We start from the raw sequence: 19715 nt of genomic DNA, 5'->3' as shown, positions 1-19715 counted from the left end.
TAACATTCTCGTGGCCGTCTAGCTAAATGTGCGCTCGCTTATTTCTCTAAAACGTGTACCATTCCATCAAAATATAATACCTAAACATGGCTGTTTAGCAAAGCAAGTGTCACAGTTATTATTGCTTATGGGTTTGAACAAACCAAACACTTGGGAACTAATACTGGGGGTTATTAAACTTCCCAAGTGATCTGCAGGTCTAACTTGTTGAACATTAAATATGTGAAAATGTCCCATAGATACATTGAGGGAAAGACCCGAGCCATTTCTTAAGTCCAGAATATGATTTGGGCTTTTTTGCCTGTAAACTCCAATATCGATTTTTGTCTGTGTGCACATTGTGTGAACATTTTGATTTTAACCATATTTCTGAAATCACCAATTTTGATCAAAAATACAATGCTTTTGCTTTCCTATACATTTATTTCACTATGAGAAGTGAGAATTGTCTTGACATCTCTTTCTCAATTTTAATACTGCCGCCAGTCTCATGTCATCTTACCCAAGAGACTCTTGTCTGTCTGTCTCTGTTCCCATGAACAGATACATAGGCACCTGAATGTTTCTTTTTGGGCCATTGCCTGTGGAGATTACAATATTTGTAGGCAAACTATTTCCAAATTCCAATTTGATTCACAACTATTTGATTCTTTAGTTTTTTCTAATAGGTAACTAACCATATAAGTTACATAATTTCGTGCATTATAAACAAAACTGGGGGAGATATACCATATTGCTAGAAGCACTGTGAGATTTGAATCTGTTCTTATGCTTTAGACAAAAGGAAAATCTCATTACGCTAAGGCCTCTGTTGGTTCACTGAATCAGAGGGATTTATGGTGATGGCTATTGGCTAGTGCCTTTGATTGACAGTAATCTGTTTGTTTCTCACCCCAGTAATAACAACAGTATCGACCAGCTTTTACTACTTTCTGATTCGGCAGTAAAAAACACCAGGCTGCAGAGAGGAGAAAGCATATTCAAGCGAGAAGATCAAGCCTGAAAGTATTTAAAAAAAGAATAGAATTGAAATGTGCCTGTTTAACTGTTTTGCAACTTAATGCTGGTACTATTTGCTCAGGTGGCTCATTCAGATGCCACTATTTTTTTTAAACAGTTTAAGTTCTAGCCCAGGGGACTCAACTCAACTCTTACTTAAAATAATCCATCCCTGCAATGACTCGGGGACAGTTGGACATTAAACAGAACAGAACTGTGCATAAATACACCCTAGACAGCACTCCTCAGTTCATCAACAACCTCTCATATTTGAAAACTGTCCATGTGCCATCTGACGTCAGCGCATCACAGCCCTATTACAAAAAAAACATACTTATTTTATTGGCATGGCAACATGGTTGTTATAGTTGCAAAACTTGTCAGTGGTGCCCAAGATACTGTGATGATTGTCTTTGTCTCTCATCTGTTTCTCCATATGTTTGGGCAAAATAAAGAATAGAACAATTAAGACAATAGATGCGAACAATTAGGAGCCAATTGTTCTATTCGTTATTTAGGGGCACAACCCTGTTATGTAATCTGGTCTTATTGGACAAAACCAGTTGTGCAGAAAATCTATGATGGTCCAACCGCAGGGCTCGTCACATTTATATCACATTCTTCTCATCTGCCTATATCCGCTTAAAATGACATCACCCTGCGAGTCCGATTGATGTCACATTAAAATGACATTTGATTCTGAAGTACACTTTTGGGATATGGCTCTCAGTTTTCTAGTTCCCTTTCAGTCGGCCACATTCGACGTACGTCTCCGTTCCCTCCTTCGGGGAACGAGGGTTACATACGTAACCGAGACATTTTCTCTGTCTCTTGCTCATCTGTTAAACCTGGAACCCTACTGGATCTTCCTCCTTTAAGCCTGCCAGTGTGTCACTTTATTGTTTTACTGTTTTGGGGGACTTTATGAGCATCATGCAACACATGCTTGTTGAAAGCAAAGCATCAGGTGAATGATTAAGAAGCCCATTCACGTTAAATTGAGTTGTCACAGTAGGAGAGTGATGTTAGTGAAAGGGGGGACCATGTGGAACTGCCCCAACACTTAAAAATTAAGCAGCTCCATTCAGCAAGATGAAACAAAAGAGACAAGCTTCCTCTGAACGTGAGGCTCTGTTACAGTGGTGTGACCCCAGCTCACGTCCCACAATGGGAGGCAAGGGATAAAAGGCTGGAGGAGACAAAGAGGCGACTTTAATACGGGTGGTGTGCTGCAGGCTACACCGCTTACTGGGGGGCCCCTAAAACCTTCAGGGCCTCCAGTGACAGGCATGAGAATACAATAGAGAGGCCTGGGCAGTGGAAGCCGCTTCTGGGCTCTATAGTCTGAATGTCTGGAGCACAGGCGATCGTGCTTCTTGCCATCATATAAATAGATGAGCATGAATATTATTTTGGTTCTCGTTGCCAGGAAGCTCGATCGGTGTCACTACTAAAGCTATTTGACTGCCTAAAATCAAATTGCAAAAAATTATGTAACCAATCCCCCTCACCTATTCTCCCAAACGACCGCAGGTTAAAAGCCATAATGGAACAGGTGGTGCCACTCGCATAGATGATACTCTTTTTGACAAAAAAAGAAAAATAACCTAAAAGGGTGTGTGTGTGTGCATGTGTGCTTTAGGGTGTAAAATGAGCATGACTTTAATTTAGTGATGTAAGTGACCATAGGGATTTCACATTGTTGTCTTCACAGCTTTTGTTTGTCAGATGATATAGTCATCAATCTTCAATGTGTGTTTGACTCAAACACACATGCTACAATGTATTGATATACTTTGTCTTGCATGGATTACAATGCATGCTCGTGCGTCATGAATATCATCTGAGACTTTTTGGCACCTTCTGAAATGTATTTAATGTTCTTTGGGGTGAAGTTACAGTTAGCTTGAAGCAATGAATTAATCTTTTAGCTTTCTGATGACTCGTCTTCAAATAGGGTAAAGAAAAAAAAAGAAGAAAGAAAGAATTCCAATATCTCAAGATGTTTATTTGGACCAAAAGAAAAAGATTGTCTGTGTGTATTTGTGTAGTAGTAGAACCCCATAATTTCCACCCTGAAAAAAAGGAGGCAGAGGTAGTACATTTAAGACAGTTAAGGATCTGAATAACACAAATGTTAAAAGTTTAAAGGTAACCCAGTTCTCATCATAATTCTGCTCGATAAATACAGTATTTTAACTCTGAGAATGACATGAAGTCCGTCCCACATTGCTCCAGGGGTGCTGTTATTACAGTTAGTGTGCTATTAGGTGCTGAATGAAACATGTCTATCAAATGGCTTGTAAGTCCTCAGGAAAACCTGCTCTTTGTCTCCTCTAATTGAAAACATCACAAAGATTTACAACTCTATAGAGTCAGCACTGAAGTTACATTAAGGCCGAGAGAATTTACAGGTTTGTACTCAAGTGTCTTACTTTTTCTTTTGTTGTGTTTGGACCTCAACATAAAAATAAAATATAAACACTAAAAAAGGTTTTTCATACAATAACTAGAATATAGTTCTTGATTAAAATGTTAAAAACTCTTTTTTTAAGTTAAAAATTGTCATTGTAATGCCCTTTATCTTCTTCACTGTGTTTAGCTCAGTCTCCTAAAATATCATTTAATTTGCTATGACATGGTTAGTTCAGATTGTCAAACGGTATAACCACAAGTAAATGTCATAATGACTTCAGGAAGTCAAGCGATGTTTGTAAAAAAACAAAAACAATGCTTTTACATGGTAAAATGTTTTTAACACTTTAAAAAAAAATGGAAATAATGATTGTGTCTTTGTGTATTTGCATGTACATGTAAAACTATTAAGAACTTCTTTTAAGAACAAATCATTTAAAAACATTGCACATATAGTTTTGGTCATGGTCATCTTAGACAATTATGTATCAATGAAAATTTTAAATTACACTCTTCTTCTTGGGCTAATGAATCCGGATTATATTTATGTCTCTCAAGCTGTGGGAGATAAGAGTTTAATGATTTAATACATCTACCATCTGCTTTATATTTGACTTTCATGCAGAGAGTGACCAAACTGGCTCTTAATTTAGTTTGAAGATGTTGCAAATATGAACTTGTTTTCAGAGCACTAAGCCTGCCCTGCAGACACCGCAACACCTTCTATGTGAATTGATGAGTGAATCTGCTCTACCCCACCCACTGCATGGCGCATGCAGAAATATGTGTCAGTAGTGCTACCATGGAAACCCATCTGAGGCGCAAGCAGTAGTACCACATCCAACACATGGGATTTCTGATCATTCAGATGATGGAATCTGGCTGAAGCCTGTTGTACTGTATTTTAACATATACCGCTTTCGGTCTCACTTCATGTAGTGCATCAATAACGCATCAAAAGCGCACTATACTGTATGCTGTATTATTGATTCAGAGAATAGCTGTAATTTCGGTCATATTTATTTCTGCGCAGCCATATTTTCTTCATTTTACTACCGGTATGCTGCACGGTAAAAAGGGCAAACTTGGGGGGTTGTCTTTGCGCGCGGTGCGCCGCCCAACCGGAGATGCGCGAGCGGACACTGGCTCATTTGCTCTGGTGCGGACACCGGAGTCTGCCAGGCATGTGTTTGGACACCGGCGTTTCGAGTAAATAGAAAAGACACTTACAGAAACGAAACACCTGAGCGTTTTCTTTTCCCCACCGGCTGTTATTTGCCAACGGCCGTTTCTCGCGCCATCAGTTGTTCGAATTGCCACCTCACGCAGGACTGCAGCTCCCTGCTCTTCGTAAACATTCGTGAATGGAAAGCAACTGCAGAACAGACATACATCTTGTCAAAGGTTTCTCGAATCCTCTGCAGTTTTGTGACTGATTAGCTGGATCCTCTTGCATCCTCTGAGGGAAGATGGAGACCTTCTTCGCAGAGGTGGGCTCATTTTTATAATGAAGGGAATGTGTCATTTCATCTGTTGTGCTTTATGTGTAATGCAAAAACAATAGATTATGTGCTATATTTGTGAAATAATGTCCTCAGTAGTCTTATGATGTAAAGACCGGTGGATAATTATCCTTGGCTGTGCCTCAGGATGTTGCATGTAATGCCGTCTCCTCCTATAACAGTGTCATTCCGTTTACATATACATACATACAAGCGTTTTACTGTTTGTCATTGAATTGTTTCATTAAAAGCGACCAGTTCGTTATTTCACACGTTGACAGTAGTCTATGGTGATGTCGCGTGCATCGGTGTCTCGCGCTCGCCTGGGCTGTGGCGCGCGTGAGGGGGGAAGGGGCTCGCGCATTGAAGCAGAGGCAGGGTCTCTATCTGATATGATGCTTCTCCAAGGGTTCTATGCAAGGTTTTCTAAACCTCTCACATTTTCCAAATTGTTGATTTTCATGCATCTTCATTATTTGTTATAAATCAATGACATGAAATCTCTCAAAGCAAGCGCGTGACTGTGTTGTGAAGGCTATCCGGACATAATTGGGATTATCACCACATTCCATATTCAGAGCATTCACCTTGAGCCTGATAGGAATTGCTCAGGAACATATATGCAAGGGCTCACAATGAACATGTCACCCTGAGTGAATGCATGGTGGTTCTGTTTACCTGATCTGAATTCTGCAGAACAGGCCTCACAATATCTTTTTAAACTATTTGTTTCATTTCTGCTTATCTCTCTATACCATTAGATTGGGATGCCCAAATCTTACTTGATTGGATGATTTTGTCATTGCTCCTTCTCGCTGACTGTACACACTCTTTGCACATCTACAAACACCTTCATTTGATCTAATACTGAATTACAGCATCCCCATTAAGCCATTTATCCTCTTGAGCACATGCTATGTTTCAAATGGTTTTAAGCAGTCAGCATTTAATCTGTGTCAGAGTGGACAGCACACAAGGCTTAGTGAGTAAATGACATTAATTTATGATGCAAAGTACACTGATATTGTACCTGAGAGAGGGGTTGGAATCCATGTGTTTATTGGCATGCTATAAGTCAAGAAACTGCAAAAAATGGGCTATATGATGGCCAATAGGAAACTTCTGTCTATGGAACAGAGCAGGAGAAATTGATCTTTGGATCCTTCACAGATCACTATCTGGAATGGCTATTAATTTAATTTATGGGGCATTTATGGTGAAACCTGTCTCTAATTGCTGGTCTTTCCAAGTGGTCCAGATAACTACGATGCTTGTGATACATCAGCTAGCATGAGTACAATTAGATGGTTCTTGCCCATGCAAAAATGGCTGCCAAGATGGGAGTTGCAGGTGGTTGGCAGGTGTTTCCAATGGGGTTTCTAAGGTGTTTTGTGCAGCGCAGTCTCATCCCAAGACGTCATATAACTGACGTCTTTTGACCATACGTCAATATCCGCCTTTTTAGGGTACCCTTAAACGTCGGTTAGATGACGTTATCGGATCCTAACTCTACCCCAGACCTAAACCTACCCCTAAACCTACCCCGTCACCTAACTGACGTTAAAGGTAAAGCGTCAGTTAGGGTGACGTCCCAGGATCGCCATAAACCGACGTTTAAGGGTACCCTAAAAAGGCGGATATTGACGTATGGTCAAAAGACGTCCCAAGACGTCAGTTATATGACTTCTTGGGATGAGACTGTGTTATTTTGTGCGGTTGGTCTCTGTGTTTGCAAGTGCATTGAAAGGTGGTTGTTAACTGGACCAAGTCAACAGCAACTTGTCTTTTGATTTTCTGGTCCCTAGAAATGGCTTGCATCCATTAGTCCATAGGTCCAAAATAATAAGCCGTGTAAAAAGAAAAAGAGTAATAGCCTTAGCCAGTGTTAATGTAGGGGTCAGAGGTTAAACTTCCCTCCCAGGGGAGTTGTGCGTAAACTGATATTTTAAATGATGTAATACATGTAAGATGCAGTGGAGCATATAAGCCCCCCAAAATACACGTCTGACCCACCCACTAATATCCTTATCTCTGCCCAACATCCTAATGTGTCATCGCCTTAAAGCATCTCAGGAGCCCAGGGGTGTTTTTTGGAGATACTGAAAGCTCAGTGACCCTTTAAAGAACAACACAGAAGCACATACTCCTCTTTCTTTCAACCTATCTTAACCCCTTTTTCTGCTGTCTGCTCTGCGGTGACAGTTCAGGTTATCATTTTGGTGACTCAACAGTCCACACCTCCTGTCCCCACAGCAACATTAGAAAGGAGGCATGCTTTATTAGACTGGGTCACCCCATGGTCCTAGTGCCTGGAATGTAATTTTGGAATCATATACAGAGCATATACGTATATATATATATATATATAAATATATATATATATATATATATACACTCACCGGCCACTTTATTAGGTACACCTGTCCAACTGCTCGTTAACACTTAATTTCTAAGCAGCCAATCACATGGCGGCAACTCAGTGCATTTAGGCATGTAGACATGGTCAAGACAATCTCCTGCAGTTCAAACCGAGCATCAGTATGGGGAAGAAAGGTGATTTGAGTGACTTTGAACGTGGCATGATTGTTGGTGCCAGAAGGGCTGGTCTGAGTATTTCAGAAACTGCTAATCTACTGGGATTTTCACGCACAACCATCTCTAGGGTTTACAGAGAATGGTCCGAAAAAGAAAAAACATCCAGTGAGCGGCAGTTCTGTGGGCGGAAATGCCTTGTTGATGCCAGAGGTCAGAGGAGAATGGCCAGACTGGTTCGAGCTGATAGAAGGGCAACAGTGACTGAAATAACCACTCGTTACAACCGAGGTATGCAGCAAAGCATTTGTGAAGCCACAACACGCACAACCTTGAGGCGGATGGGCTACAACAGCAGAAGACTCCACCGGGTACCACTCATCTCCACTACAAATAGGAAAAAGAGGCTACAATTTGCAAGAGCTCACCAAAATTGAACAGTTGAAGACTGGAAAAATGTTGCCTGGTCTGATGAGTCTCGATTTCTGTTGAGACATTCAGATGTTAGAGTCAGAATTTGGCGTAAACAGAATGAGAACATGGAACCATCATGCCTTGTTACCACTGTGCAGGCTGGTGGTGGTGGTGTAATGGTGTGGGGGATGTTTTCCTGGCACACTTTAGGCCCCTTAGTGCCAATTGGGCATCGTTTAAATGCCACGGCCTACCTGAGCATTGTTAGAGCAATAGAGCATCTTTGGGATGTGGTGGAACGGGAGATTCGCATCATGGATGTGCAGCCGACAAATCTGCGGCAACTGTGTGATGCCATCATGTCAATATGGACCAAACTCCCTGAGGAATGCTTCCAGCACCTTGTTGAATCTATGCCACGAAGAATTGAGGCAGTTCTGAAGGCAAAAGGGGGTCCAACCCGTTACTAGCATGGGGTACCTAATAAAGTGGCCGGTGAGTGTATATAGTAGACTTGCTTCCTTTTCAAAGCAATTTTCTAATGTAGACCAGAGATTAAAGTTGAAGTATACTGAATTATATAATAGATGATGGCCTACATCTTTAGAGGAGGTTCTATTTTTAAAATCTCAGTTCAAACTACAATCTCCTCAAACTCCATCTCTTTAAGATTCATAATTTAAAATAAATAAATAAATAAAGTATGTTTAGTAAAGCAGATTTTATTGGAAGACTTTTTTTATCCAAAGAATACCATTCCATAATGGTGTTGGGTGTAACAGCCAAATCAACTGCGACTGAATTTCTTCCAATCTGGCATCCTGTGGTCACAACAATTTGGCAAACCCAACCTTGACCTTTGATGTCAAGAGTACCAGAGTTGCTCACTTATTCTTGGCCTTGAGGAAATGTAAACACTGTGTGAGAGTAGGTCTAAATCCTAAAATCATGGATGGATATTCTATTCTATTAGAGAAAATATCATTTTTTTGAAAACACTCAGTACTGAAAAGAGTGTCCAATTGAGAGTGTGAGTGTATGTGTGTAAAACTTGGGGTTTGCATTAAATTTGGTTTTGTAGTAATTTTTTTTTTTTTTCATGTGCACACAATCACCTGAGCTGTGGGAATTGTCCGGTCGGGGCTTTTCTTTTTTTCTTTTTTAGGTCAAATTCTGGCTTTAATTTAATTTCTTTATAAAATTCTTGAGTCTCTGCACTTAGAATTACTTAGACAAAAACGAATACTTTCAGACACAATTGTGCCACTTTGGCATGTCCACAATCTGAAGCAACATCAGCAGTGGTTAGTGGAGAGAGCCAACTCAAACTGTTTCTCACCAGACACAGAGACCTATTTATAAACATGGGCTGGGGGGGTAAAGCAGAAAAGGACAGGAAGTCAGAGAAAAGAGTGCTGAAGGATTGAGGGGGAAAATGGAGAAATAAAAGAACAAAGCTAATAGAGTAAACACTGACTATCTCTGAACTTCTGAATGGAATGGATGTTGGCATGCCATTTACATTTGTATGGCTGTTGGCTATTTTTATAGAATTCTAGGAAATCTGATGATATATATAAAATAGGAACTCATGTATTGGTACCAAATTGTATGTATCCTTTATTGCTTTTATATGGACATTTATTGCATCTAATTTGACCTATTTTTACATTTAGATTAACATCGTCCAACACCCACTAATCTAGTTGTTTTAATATCAGTTACATGATCTCAAAATGAATATTCAGTTTTCTTATGGATTCTTGTGAGGTGAGGTTTCAGTTGAAAGTTCACCTTAATTGTGACAAATATTCAGGATATCAGACATCCACATGATGGTGGATTGTCTTTTTGTAGTTTTCATTTTGTATATTATAATGTTATTATGCCTAAATTAACTTGTAGCCTTTTCATATATATATATATATTTTTTTATAATTTTGTTTAGACAACTTATATCATTTTGATATTGGCCATTTGTTGGTTATCTTTATGGTTATTTTCAGTATCAGGCACAATTGTAATATTGGTGTTTCCGTATATGAAGTTGTTGGTTAGAAATTTAATGTGAAACGATTACGAATGTGATTTGTTGACAGGTGGCAGGAGCTTCAGCAGATGTTTACAGAGCAGAAATTAAAGATAATTTGATGTGTCGTGTGTGTGTGTTCTTCCAGGTCAGAGCAGAATTCATGTTTCATGATGACATGAATTGGGTGTCCTCTCTCGCTCTCTGTGTCGCTGGTTCTGAGGAAATCAGCCACTGGAGATGTGTGACCTATATTTCCTTAGCTTCATTTGAAAGCGAGGGCCTTGATTCGTTCCAGTGTGAATCTCTCTCTCTTCCCCTCTCTCATATCATTCTCTCTTAACACAACATTATTTTACTGCTGTCTCTCTTCTCTTTTGATTCATCCATTGCTGCAATGCACTAATTTCACAGGTTGTTTGAAGTAGTGGGCTCTATATGCACTGGCTTGTTATTACATACTGTTGGGCTTTGGAAAAGATACCATCAATTTCCATTCCACTTCATCATCTTCTGTCTTCTTTTTATTTTTTTCCTCTTGCACTTGTTTGATTGCTTTTGAGAAGCCTAAATGTGGTATGATTGTGCATCAGAGCTACAGTGTGTGTGTCTGTTTGTGTGTGTTTGTTTTCTTTCCTTAAGTATCAGATTCTCAGTTTCAGATTAGAAAAGGCATTTTTTCATGGATTCTTGTGAGGAGCTGCCTATTTCTTATTTATTTAAAAAAATATATATATTATAGTAAAAAGTGTACATTTAATGCATACTTCAGAATCTCACCAGAACCATTACATTTGGAATTAAATTGAAGTATTTTATTTACAGTGCCCTCCCACTAATATTGGCAACTTTGGTAAATATGAGCAAAGGCGGCTGTGAAAAGAAATCTGCATTGTTTATACTTTTGATCTTTCATTAAAAAAATTCACAAAATTCTAACCTTTCATTGAAGTAAAATAATTGAAACATTATGAAATGTTTTTCTCTTGTTCACGTTGGCCACAATTATTGGCACCAAATTATTGCAACGTCCTTTTCCCAATATAACATCTCTGAGTCTTCTCCTATAATGCCTGATGAGTTTGGAGAACACCTGACAAGAGATCCGAGACCATTCCTCCATACAGAATCTCTCCAGATCCTTCAGATTCCCAGATCCATGTTGGTGGTGCTTCTCTTCAGTTCAGCCCCTTGGTTTTACTCATTGTGATGAATGATTAAGGGCATTTGGCCTTTTGTGTTTCCTCATATTTAAACTCCTGTGGAACAGGAAGTCATGGCTGGACAATTTCATGCTCCTATAGTCACCCTGATGTTTTTGAATATACTTCAGAGATATTTTACTCGTAAGAATTTCTAGGTGTGCCAATAATTGTGGCCAACATGCATTGGAGAAAAACATGTATTCACAATGTGAGTTTCCTCCCACTTTTAATTGTTTTACTTCAATGAAAGGTTAGAATTTTGTGATTTTTTTTTATGTATGAAAGCTCAAAAGGGTAAACAATGAAGATTTATTTTCACAGCAGCCTTTGTTCATATTTACAAAGAGTGCCAATATTAGTGGAGGGCACTGTATATTACCTGGGATTTTAAAACTATTAATTGTTCTCAGACATCCAAAGACTATAAGCTGAAAACATTTCTTGTTTGTTTTTACAAAAGACATTTGGTGGTCAGATATGTTCATGCAATATTTGATAAACTGTGCAATAGACTTTTTTCTACATTGTAGTGCTTGTTTCAAGTCTCTCGTATATCACAAATAATTTCAACTCAAATCATAAAAAGTAATAAAATTCCATAATTTATTTAAAATGCATCTTCATATTGGTCCAACGGGAAATCGTGATTCCTGGTTTAATCCTGTTTTGTTCAGTTTGGCTAAAAGCAAATAATACTCCCCATAGAAAACATTAAATGTAAAATATGTCTAACGGTCACCAGCTGGAGTGCCCTTGAGAGCCACCAGAGGGCACTCCACATCAGACTATTGTCATTCCCTCACAAACTACATTTCCCATAACTCACTGCCCGGATTCATCATCCCTGATTGCATCCACCTGTGTCTCATTACCTTGTCAGTCTCAGCCTTAAACCATGTACACTCATTCATTCCCTGCAAAGTCTTGTTTAGTGTTTATACTGCATTTCTTAGCATTCTCCCTGGTTTCATTGTCTCTTGGTTCTTGGATTTTTGCCTGTTTCTTGGAATCCGTTTTTGCCTCTGACCCTGCCTGTTTGTTTGTTTGTTTGTTTGTTTGTTTGGACTGCCTTCCTGTCCTTGACCCTTTGCCTGTGTTTGATTAAGAATGATTCAACCTTTGTGTCTCAGAGCAGTTCGTAACAGGCTGACTACATTATCCCTCCCTTGAAATATTGTAGCCAGTTCACAGTTTAGTTCCAGTTCACCCACATAACCGTATTACAGGATATACAGTGACTATGAAGGGCATCAAAATCAGAATGGAGACCGAGACATGAAAAACTAAAGTCTACTGCATGTGTGCATACTTGTGTTCTCAGTTAGAGAGACCAGCAGAGAGAAGCACTGAGCAAAGTTCTCTCTCCTGACCCAGATCAGCCGCCTCCGCCTGGCTGTGAAGAGCAGATCTGACAGATCGCTCCAGGGAAAAGTGCAAATCTCTTTCTACCACAGCTGATGCACGTGTGCCCCTTTCCTGTGTCTCCATTCCTCCTTTTCCTCTCTCTATCTCTGTACATTCATGGCATCATTATATGGTCTAGTCATTGTTCTGGTCACTTGTGTATAATTAGAACGGTCTCCTATAAAGTCTCACTCGTCTGGAGTGATATACTTTTCTTTTACTCAAGTCATTGTCTTTGAGGTTGTCAGAATATGACCTAAACCCCATGCAGGGTGCCTCAATCCCAACATTTAATCTCAGCCTCTGATCATTACAGGGTTTTAACCCGGGCACATTTTAGAACCAGAGGCCCTTTAGCCGTGGAAAATAAGGGACACACTTAGTTTCTTAGATTAGAAATGTCTGACTGCAAGTCAAGTCAAAATACACATTGTTTCAAATCAGCTTTACAGACAATCATGATGAATCATGAGACAAGCAATCAAGTAGTTGAGATTTGCTATAGTACCGCTTTGAGTGTGAATGTGGATGAAGTTGGACATACATATCCAACTTCACATAAAGAACTGGGCGATAATAGTTACATTTTGTGACTAAATAAAAAAATCAAGTAGTTTAGATTTGATAGATACATCCAAAAATGTAAATTCTGTCATCATTTACTCACCGCAATGTCATTCCAAACCTGTATGTGTAACACAAAAGAAGATAAAATGCTGGTAACCAAATAATTTAGGTTCTTATTGACTTCCATTGTATTGTATGCCCATACAGTGGAAGTTATTGGGAACCGAAACTGTTATCAACATTCTTACATATATATATACATAGATGCCTCATTAGCTGCTGTTAAATAAGCCGTGAACCCAGAACATTGGAGAGCAAGTTGATTGTGAGTCTGCAACCGTAGTTATACAAATCTGTGAATATCCAATGAAATATCTAATGAATATCTAAATAAATGTTGACGTTTCCAAAATGGCGCATGCGTCGATGTGTGGAGCAGCTGAATTTGGAATCTAGGTTGAAATATCTATGGAGTAAATGATGACAGAATTTTACATTTTTGGTGGCTAAGCCATCATTTTAAATTGAGAAAACATCTAAAAGGTATGCATCTATGAAGTGGTTTGTTGCAACCAGCTGATGGTCCACAGTGCAGGTCAGTCTGCTCAAGAACTGAAACAGAAAGAGACAGTCTGACCTGATGTGACCATGTCTTTTGAGGCTGAGACTAGTTGGCAGGTGCTAATAAATTAATAATACTGACAGAGTTGCTGTTATAAGAGGTTTTTCCACATTATAATATCATGTGGCTAATATTGGAACTATTTAAAGTTAGTTTTGTAATACTGTGTAATGTGATTGTGTATAGATATACACTACTGTTCAAAAGTTTGGGTTCAAATAGATTTGTTTTTTACAAGACGTTGGCAGTAAAACATTTATGATATTTATAACACTTTATAAAATAACTCAAGACTCAAGTGATATTCTTTTGAACTTTCTATTCAAAGCATTTTATGTGTGTACCAATTTATCAGTGATAATAATATGAAATGTTACTTGAGCACCATATCAGCATATTGCAATTATTTCTGAATGATCATGTGACACTGAAGACTGGAGAGATTAAAAATCAAAAATCAGCTTTGCCATCACAAGAAATAAATTCCATTTTAAAATATATAGAGTTATTTTCAATTGTAATATTTCACAGTATTGCAGTTTTTTTATTAGAAATTGTGCGTGCAGCCTTTGTGAACACAAGAGACTTCTTTCAGAAACATAAAAAAACTGTTTATAAAACAACCCCAAACTTTCAAACAGTACTGTACAATATATGAACAGAACTTTTTGTATGTTCAGGAAGATGAGCTGAGTAAGGTGAGACCGTGAGAGGAAGGTCTTAGCACATGCAGAAGAATACGTGTGTATGGGAGAGGGAGAAGTACCCGTCAGAAAGGAGGTTAGGTGGTTTACGTCGACAGTACAGACACAAACATGCAGGCTAAAAATATACCCATGCTGCATGTGACTTTTCCCTGCAACCTGAACTAGAATATTTTTTTCTTGATCCTCTGCACAGCCATTCAATAATCAGTCCAGTGTTAGTCATTATCCATCTGTGCCTTAAATCAGTCCAAATTCCCAATGCAATATTTCAATTTTAATATTTAACCTACTGCCCTGTCCACTCCACTGTTGCCCTAGTTCACACCCAACACCTGCTGCTGCCAGGACCAAGGGGGTAATCCATCGACCGGAAGTTGAAGTCGGCCGGGTGCCGCCATCTTGTAGCAGAACTTCACTTGCGTTAGCATTTCCATTGACTCCCATTCATTTTGGCGTCACTTTGACAGCGAATAACTTTACATCTGAGGCGTTTAAAGACTCCATTTGTCCATTATTTATTTCTAAAGAAACACGACAATGTATAAAAGGCTCCATTACCTTCTATGTTACGTTATGGCCCCGTAGAAACAGATTTAGTAAAAATAGGCTAACGATTGCGTCATAACCACTCGACTCTCTGTCGCGCTGTGCAGAAATTACCGTATAGACAGAAGTAGAAACTCGCGCGCAATCGGGGGGACGTCGAGGCATAAAGTCAAGGGAGAAGCCCATAGAGAGTTGTAAAGCTGCTCCTGCTGCGAGCTCATGGACAGCTAATACTCACGATCTCCGGCTCTGCAAGTTTCGGAAGGGAATGATTCAGATTCCTTTGGCACAGCTACTAGAAGATTAACGTCTGTCAGACAGGTTGCCCACGTCATCAAGCTTAGTTTGAGTCGGTTTGAGTCTGCGCGTCAGGAACGGAAGTGCTCAAAAATCGCTAAAAATGGGCTTCAACTGTCTCAACTGAGTTCCAATGAGATGGCTCTGTCCATTTCTTTTACTGTCTATGGCCAGGACCCTGCCCCGCTGTTGCTATGGCAGCCGTGTGCTTGTGCTAAACCCTCTGAGAGAGGTGGCAGCTCGGTGGGATTATAGTAACACAGTGGGTTATTATAGTGATTATTGTACCTTTATAATGCTCACAGAGGCCAGGGTCATCTGTCTGCATCTTCCTAGGGAAATTTTATGGGAAATTATGTTATATAAAAAATTGCACAAGACTGCGTGTGTGTTTTCTTTCTTGCTGGCTGTATAGGCCTATAATTATCAGAACGCAAACAGCTAGGCTTGCGATGTAATTAACTCCCTTTGTCATTACAACTGCAGCTTTGGCTTTCCTGATTTAGCATCATTTCCCCTGTGATTTCACCCTGCTGTGATTAGAGCCAAAATGGATGACTTCACGAGTGTACCATGTTAACCCAACACTTTTTTGGAACAGTTATTATGAGACACTGCTATGCTTTTAAGGATGAATCTCACAATATGTCCACGTCACATTTTTTCTGAGGATTTCTATACAATATTGTGCAAAGATCTCGTCTTGTCTCGTTCTCGTGAACCCAATCTCGTGTCTCGTCTCGTGAGATAAGTGTCTCGTCACACCCCTAGTACCTGTGGTCCATGAACACACATTCCCACTCTGTCCAGCATAGAACATATATCTGCCCTTGATGGACGATTAACTCCTCTACTGCCATGGTGAACCGGTTGACCGTTTAGATCTCTGTCTCGCTCCTTTTCCAGATGTATAAATCTGTCAGCAGGCCTTTAAAAAAAGACATACTGGCTTGGCAGGGAGGGGGTCTCAGAAAGGTGTCTCATTTCTTAGTCTTCAGTGTTCTTGCTTTTAAAAATCAAAATGGGGCATAGGGGTAATAGAGAGGGAGACTGTGTGAAGGACAGAGTGAGAAAGAGGATTTGAGAGAATTAAGAGAAAGGAGTGTGGAGTTAGAGACTAAAAACAGCCTGTGCCGGCCCATCAAAGTAGATAATCCTGCACTATATGTTTCACATATTGTATAAATATTTTGATTTCTTTAGTATTTTTTTTTTATATTATTGAAAATAATAATATTTCCACACTGAAAGAAATTATAGTTTGGACCAACTTTTTTGGACCAAAATGTTTTTACAGTCAAGTTTATTTGTGTTTCTCAAATTATATTTATATACATTTTTATTTAAAATGTAATAAAAAAAAAAAAAAATTCTCCAAAGACAAAAACATTATACAAAGTAAAAAGATTATTTATTATAAAGACCATATACTTATTCAATATATTTTCTTTAGACATAAGCCAAATATTTTACTTAAAGCTCTGCTTGCCATAGCTCGAATCAAAACGGTAAGCTTGTAAAACATGTTTTTAATTCCAGTGGTACTGGTGGATTTCCGTGGATTTCCGACGTCTTTGTGTCATTACGTCACATCTGTACACATAAAGGAGGAGTCTCGGCTAGTAGGCTATATTGCGTGTGAGGATGTTGGAGGTGGAGATTTATACCCTCTTCTCACAGCACTTGATATAATTAAACTTATTTGATGGCGGATCCCGAAAGGTTCAAATGACAATCACCAGTGACAACTGGAGATTCACCCGTTGTAAAATGCAAAAGGACTTCGGAGTAGCTACAGAAAAAAAGAGACTGCAACCGGCCCATGCGAAAACAAGGATAAATATCTGAAGGGCATTAAATGTAGTCACGCAATGCTGATGTTAACATTAACAATTTGAGAACAAAGTATAATTTGCACGGTTTGACGTGATATGATAAGCAATCGTTAGATTTAATCAGCGTGATTTACTGCAATGCTTTTTTCCCTTTAGTTGGTCAGAACAAAAGTAAATGTTACTTGTTCAGATGACATTTTCCGGTGAAAATTCTTATGTTGGTCATACTTCCAAAAAGTAGAATTTGTGATTCTGAATGCCAGTATCCACACCGGCGCGGTGATTGACAGCTGCACACTCTCCTCAAAACATTGGATTCATCCGCGCTGTGCCGTGCCGAGGCACAACCCACGTAAAGTTGATAATTCCACGAATAACTGCAATTGCAGATTTCGAACAGAGATGGCGACAAAGAGGAAAAACTACTGCAGCTTTAATATACTGCAGCTTTAATGTAGGTCAGTATAATTTTATTTTGGCTTTTTGCAACTTAATTTCACCACAAACTAAAAGCTAAATTAGCTATAGGCCTAATATGAAAGCAGAATTTCCACTTAAGATAAAACGTAAAAAATTCTTTGTCAATGTTTAATTTTGTTTACTTACTATAAAAGACAACTTTATTGTGATGTCTTTTTAAAATACGCATCATATTTTCTGTTACTTAAAGCTGCAGTCCGGCATTTTTCCTCTTTGTCGCCATCTCTGTTCGAAATCTGCAATTGCAGTCATTCGCGGAATTATCAACTTTACGTGAGTTGTAGTTCAACACCCTCGACACGTCACAGCGCGGAGGAACACAGTGTTTGAGGAGAGTGTGCAGCTGTCAGTCACCGCGCCGATGTGGATATTGTCATTCAGAATCACAGATTATTCTTTTTGGAAGTATGACCAACATAAGAATTTTCACCGGGAAATGTCATCTGAACTAGTAAGAAACATTCACTTTTGTTCTGGTTCTGACATTGCAGTAAATCGCGCTGATTAAATCTAACAATTGCTTATAAGTTATCATTTCACGCAAAACCGTGCAAAGTAGCTATACTATGTTCTCAAATTGTTAATGTTAACAACGTCAGCAAGCATTGCGTGACTACATCATGTAATGTCCTTCCGATATTATCCTTGTTTTCGCATGGGTCCGGTTGCAGTCTCTTTTTTTCTGTAGCCACTCCGAAGTCCGAACGAAGTCTTTTGCATGTTACAGCGGGTGAGTCTCTAGTTTTCACTGATGATGATCGTCGTTTGAACCTTTCTGGATCCGCCATCAAATTGATAAGTTTAATTATATCAAGTGCTGTGAGAAAAGGCTATAAATCTCTACCTCCAACATCCTCACACGCAATATAGCTTATACTAGCCGAGACTCCTTCTTTATGTGTACAGATGTGACGTAATGACGCAAAGACATGCTCGAATCTCCCGCGGAAATCCACCAGTACCACTAAAATTAAAAACATTATTACAAGCTTACCGTTTTGCATCGAGCTAAGGCAAGCAGATAGTTTTGAACACTGGCTGGTTATGTATTTTATCAAATATGTATTTTGGATAATTTTTAACCCAAAAAAAGCTACGGACAGCAGCTTTAAAAAAAAAGAAACACCCAAAAAATTGATAAAACCCACAATAATTTCTGCACCCAGTAAACCAGTTAGTATGTGTTCTGCACATCAACACTCTGGTGTCAAGAAAAAATAACAAAATTGTGTCTTAACTTTTTTTTTCTGTGGGGAGTGTTATTTACTTTTCAGGCAAACTGAACACCATGATTTTTATTTTTTTCATATGCATAGAGACTTGGGCCAGTAGGCAACCACCTAGCAACCAAATATAAACATGCTTAAAATCCATTATAATAGACAATAACTTAACCTTAGCACCGCATGTTTCCTTCAGAAAATCGCACAATCCATTTTGGACTTGTATCTCATCTAGTTTCTTGTGTTCTAGTTCCTCCTGTTCACATCAATGACCTTGTTCAGGCTGACAAATAAAATGCCCCATAAAACCTGTGTGTGTTAGTATAGGCCATAAATTAAAGGAGGAGGGGAGGGGCGTAGTAATGTGTAGCAAAGCCTCCTCATCATCTCTCTGTTTTCTTCAATATGGTAGGAATCTCTCAGGCACAACTTTTAGCCTAACAGCTTCATCTATCATTAATTTCTCTCAATCTTTTTCTCTCTGACTCTCTCTCCTTCTGTCATGTATATTTGATAGCTGCACAGGAAGTGCAGTGTAATGGCATTTTCACACTGCTATGTGTGAACATCCATGAGGTTAGGAGACGAGAGTGAGATAAAGGAGATATGAGGGGAGGAAATTAGAAAGGAAGGAAGTGGAAGGTACCGAATGTATTAGCTAATCATCGGTATACGACATTGAGTAATTGTTTATTAACAACCACAGAGTCAGTTATGTCCTGTCAATCAAAAGAGGAAAACAGGTTGTTGGGAAAATGACAGAAGAGTTGTGATTTGTAGCATGAAAAAACTGTTACTCACTGAAAGGGAACAATTTGACACTTTCACGAACCAACAAATCTTTCTACATTGCAGAATGAATCTCTAATTCTTGTTGATTATAATAATATACTACTTTAAACTCGTTAGAAGCAGTTGTCAGTATTGAATTAAATTAA

General features: G+C 38.9%; 1 protein-coding gene across 2 annotated transcripts in view; it reads left to right on the top strand.

The window, feature by feature from the left end:
• The first annotated feature begins 4338 nt into the window (after window positions 1-4338).
• Window positions 4339-19715, top strand: part of myo10l1 (myosin X, like 1) — a 71189-nt gene continuing 55812 nt past the window's right edge. For both annotated transcript variants that reach the window (XM_056266844.1, XM_056266845.1), the window contains exon 1: window positions 4339-4904. In XM_056266844.1, coding sequence (XP_056122819.1) covers window positions 4884-4904 — 21 coding nt within the window. In that variant the 5' untranslated portion in view covers window positions 4339-4883. The remainder of the gene's footprint in view (window positions 4905-19715) is intronic.

Source organism: Rhinichthys klamathensis, unplaced genomic scaffold (genome assembly GCF_029890125.1).
Source record: "Rhinichthys klamathensis goyatoka isolate OS25496 unplaced genomic scaffold, OSU_Roscu_1.1 h1tg000254l_1, whole genome shotgun sequence".
NCBI lineage: Eukaryota > Metazoa > Chordata > Actinopteri > Cypriniformes > Leuciscidae > Rhinichthys > Rhinichthys klamathensis.
The sequence above is the reverse complement of the archived record's forward strand: the minus strand, read 5'-3'. Positions and strand labels throughout refer to the sequence as shown.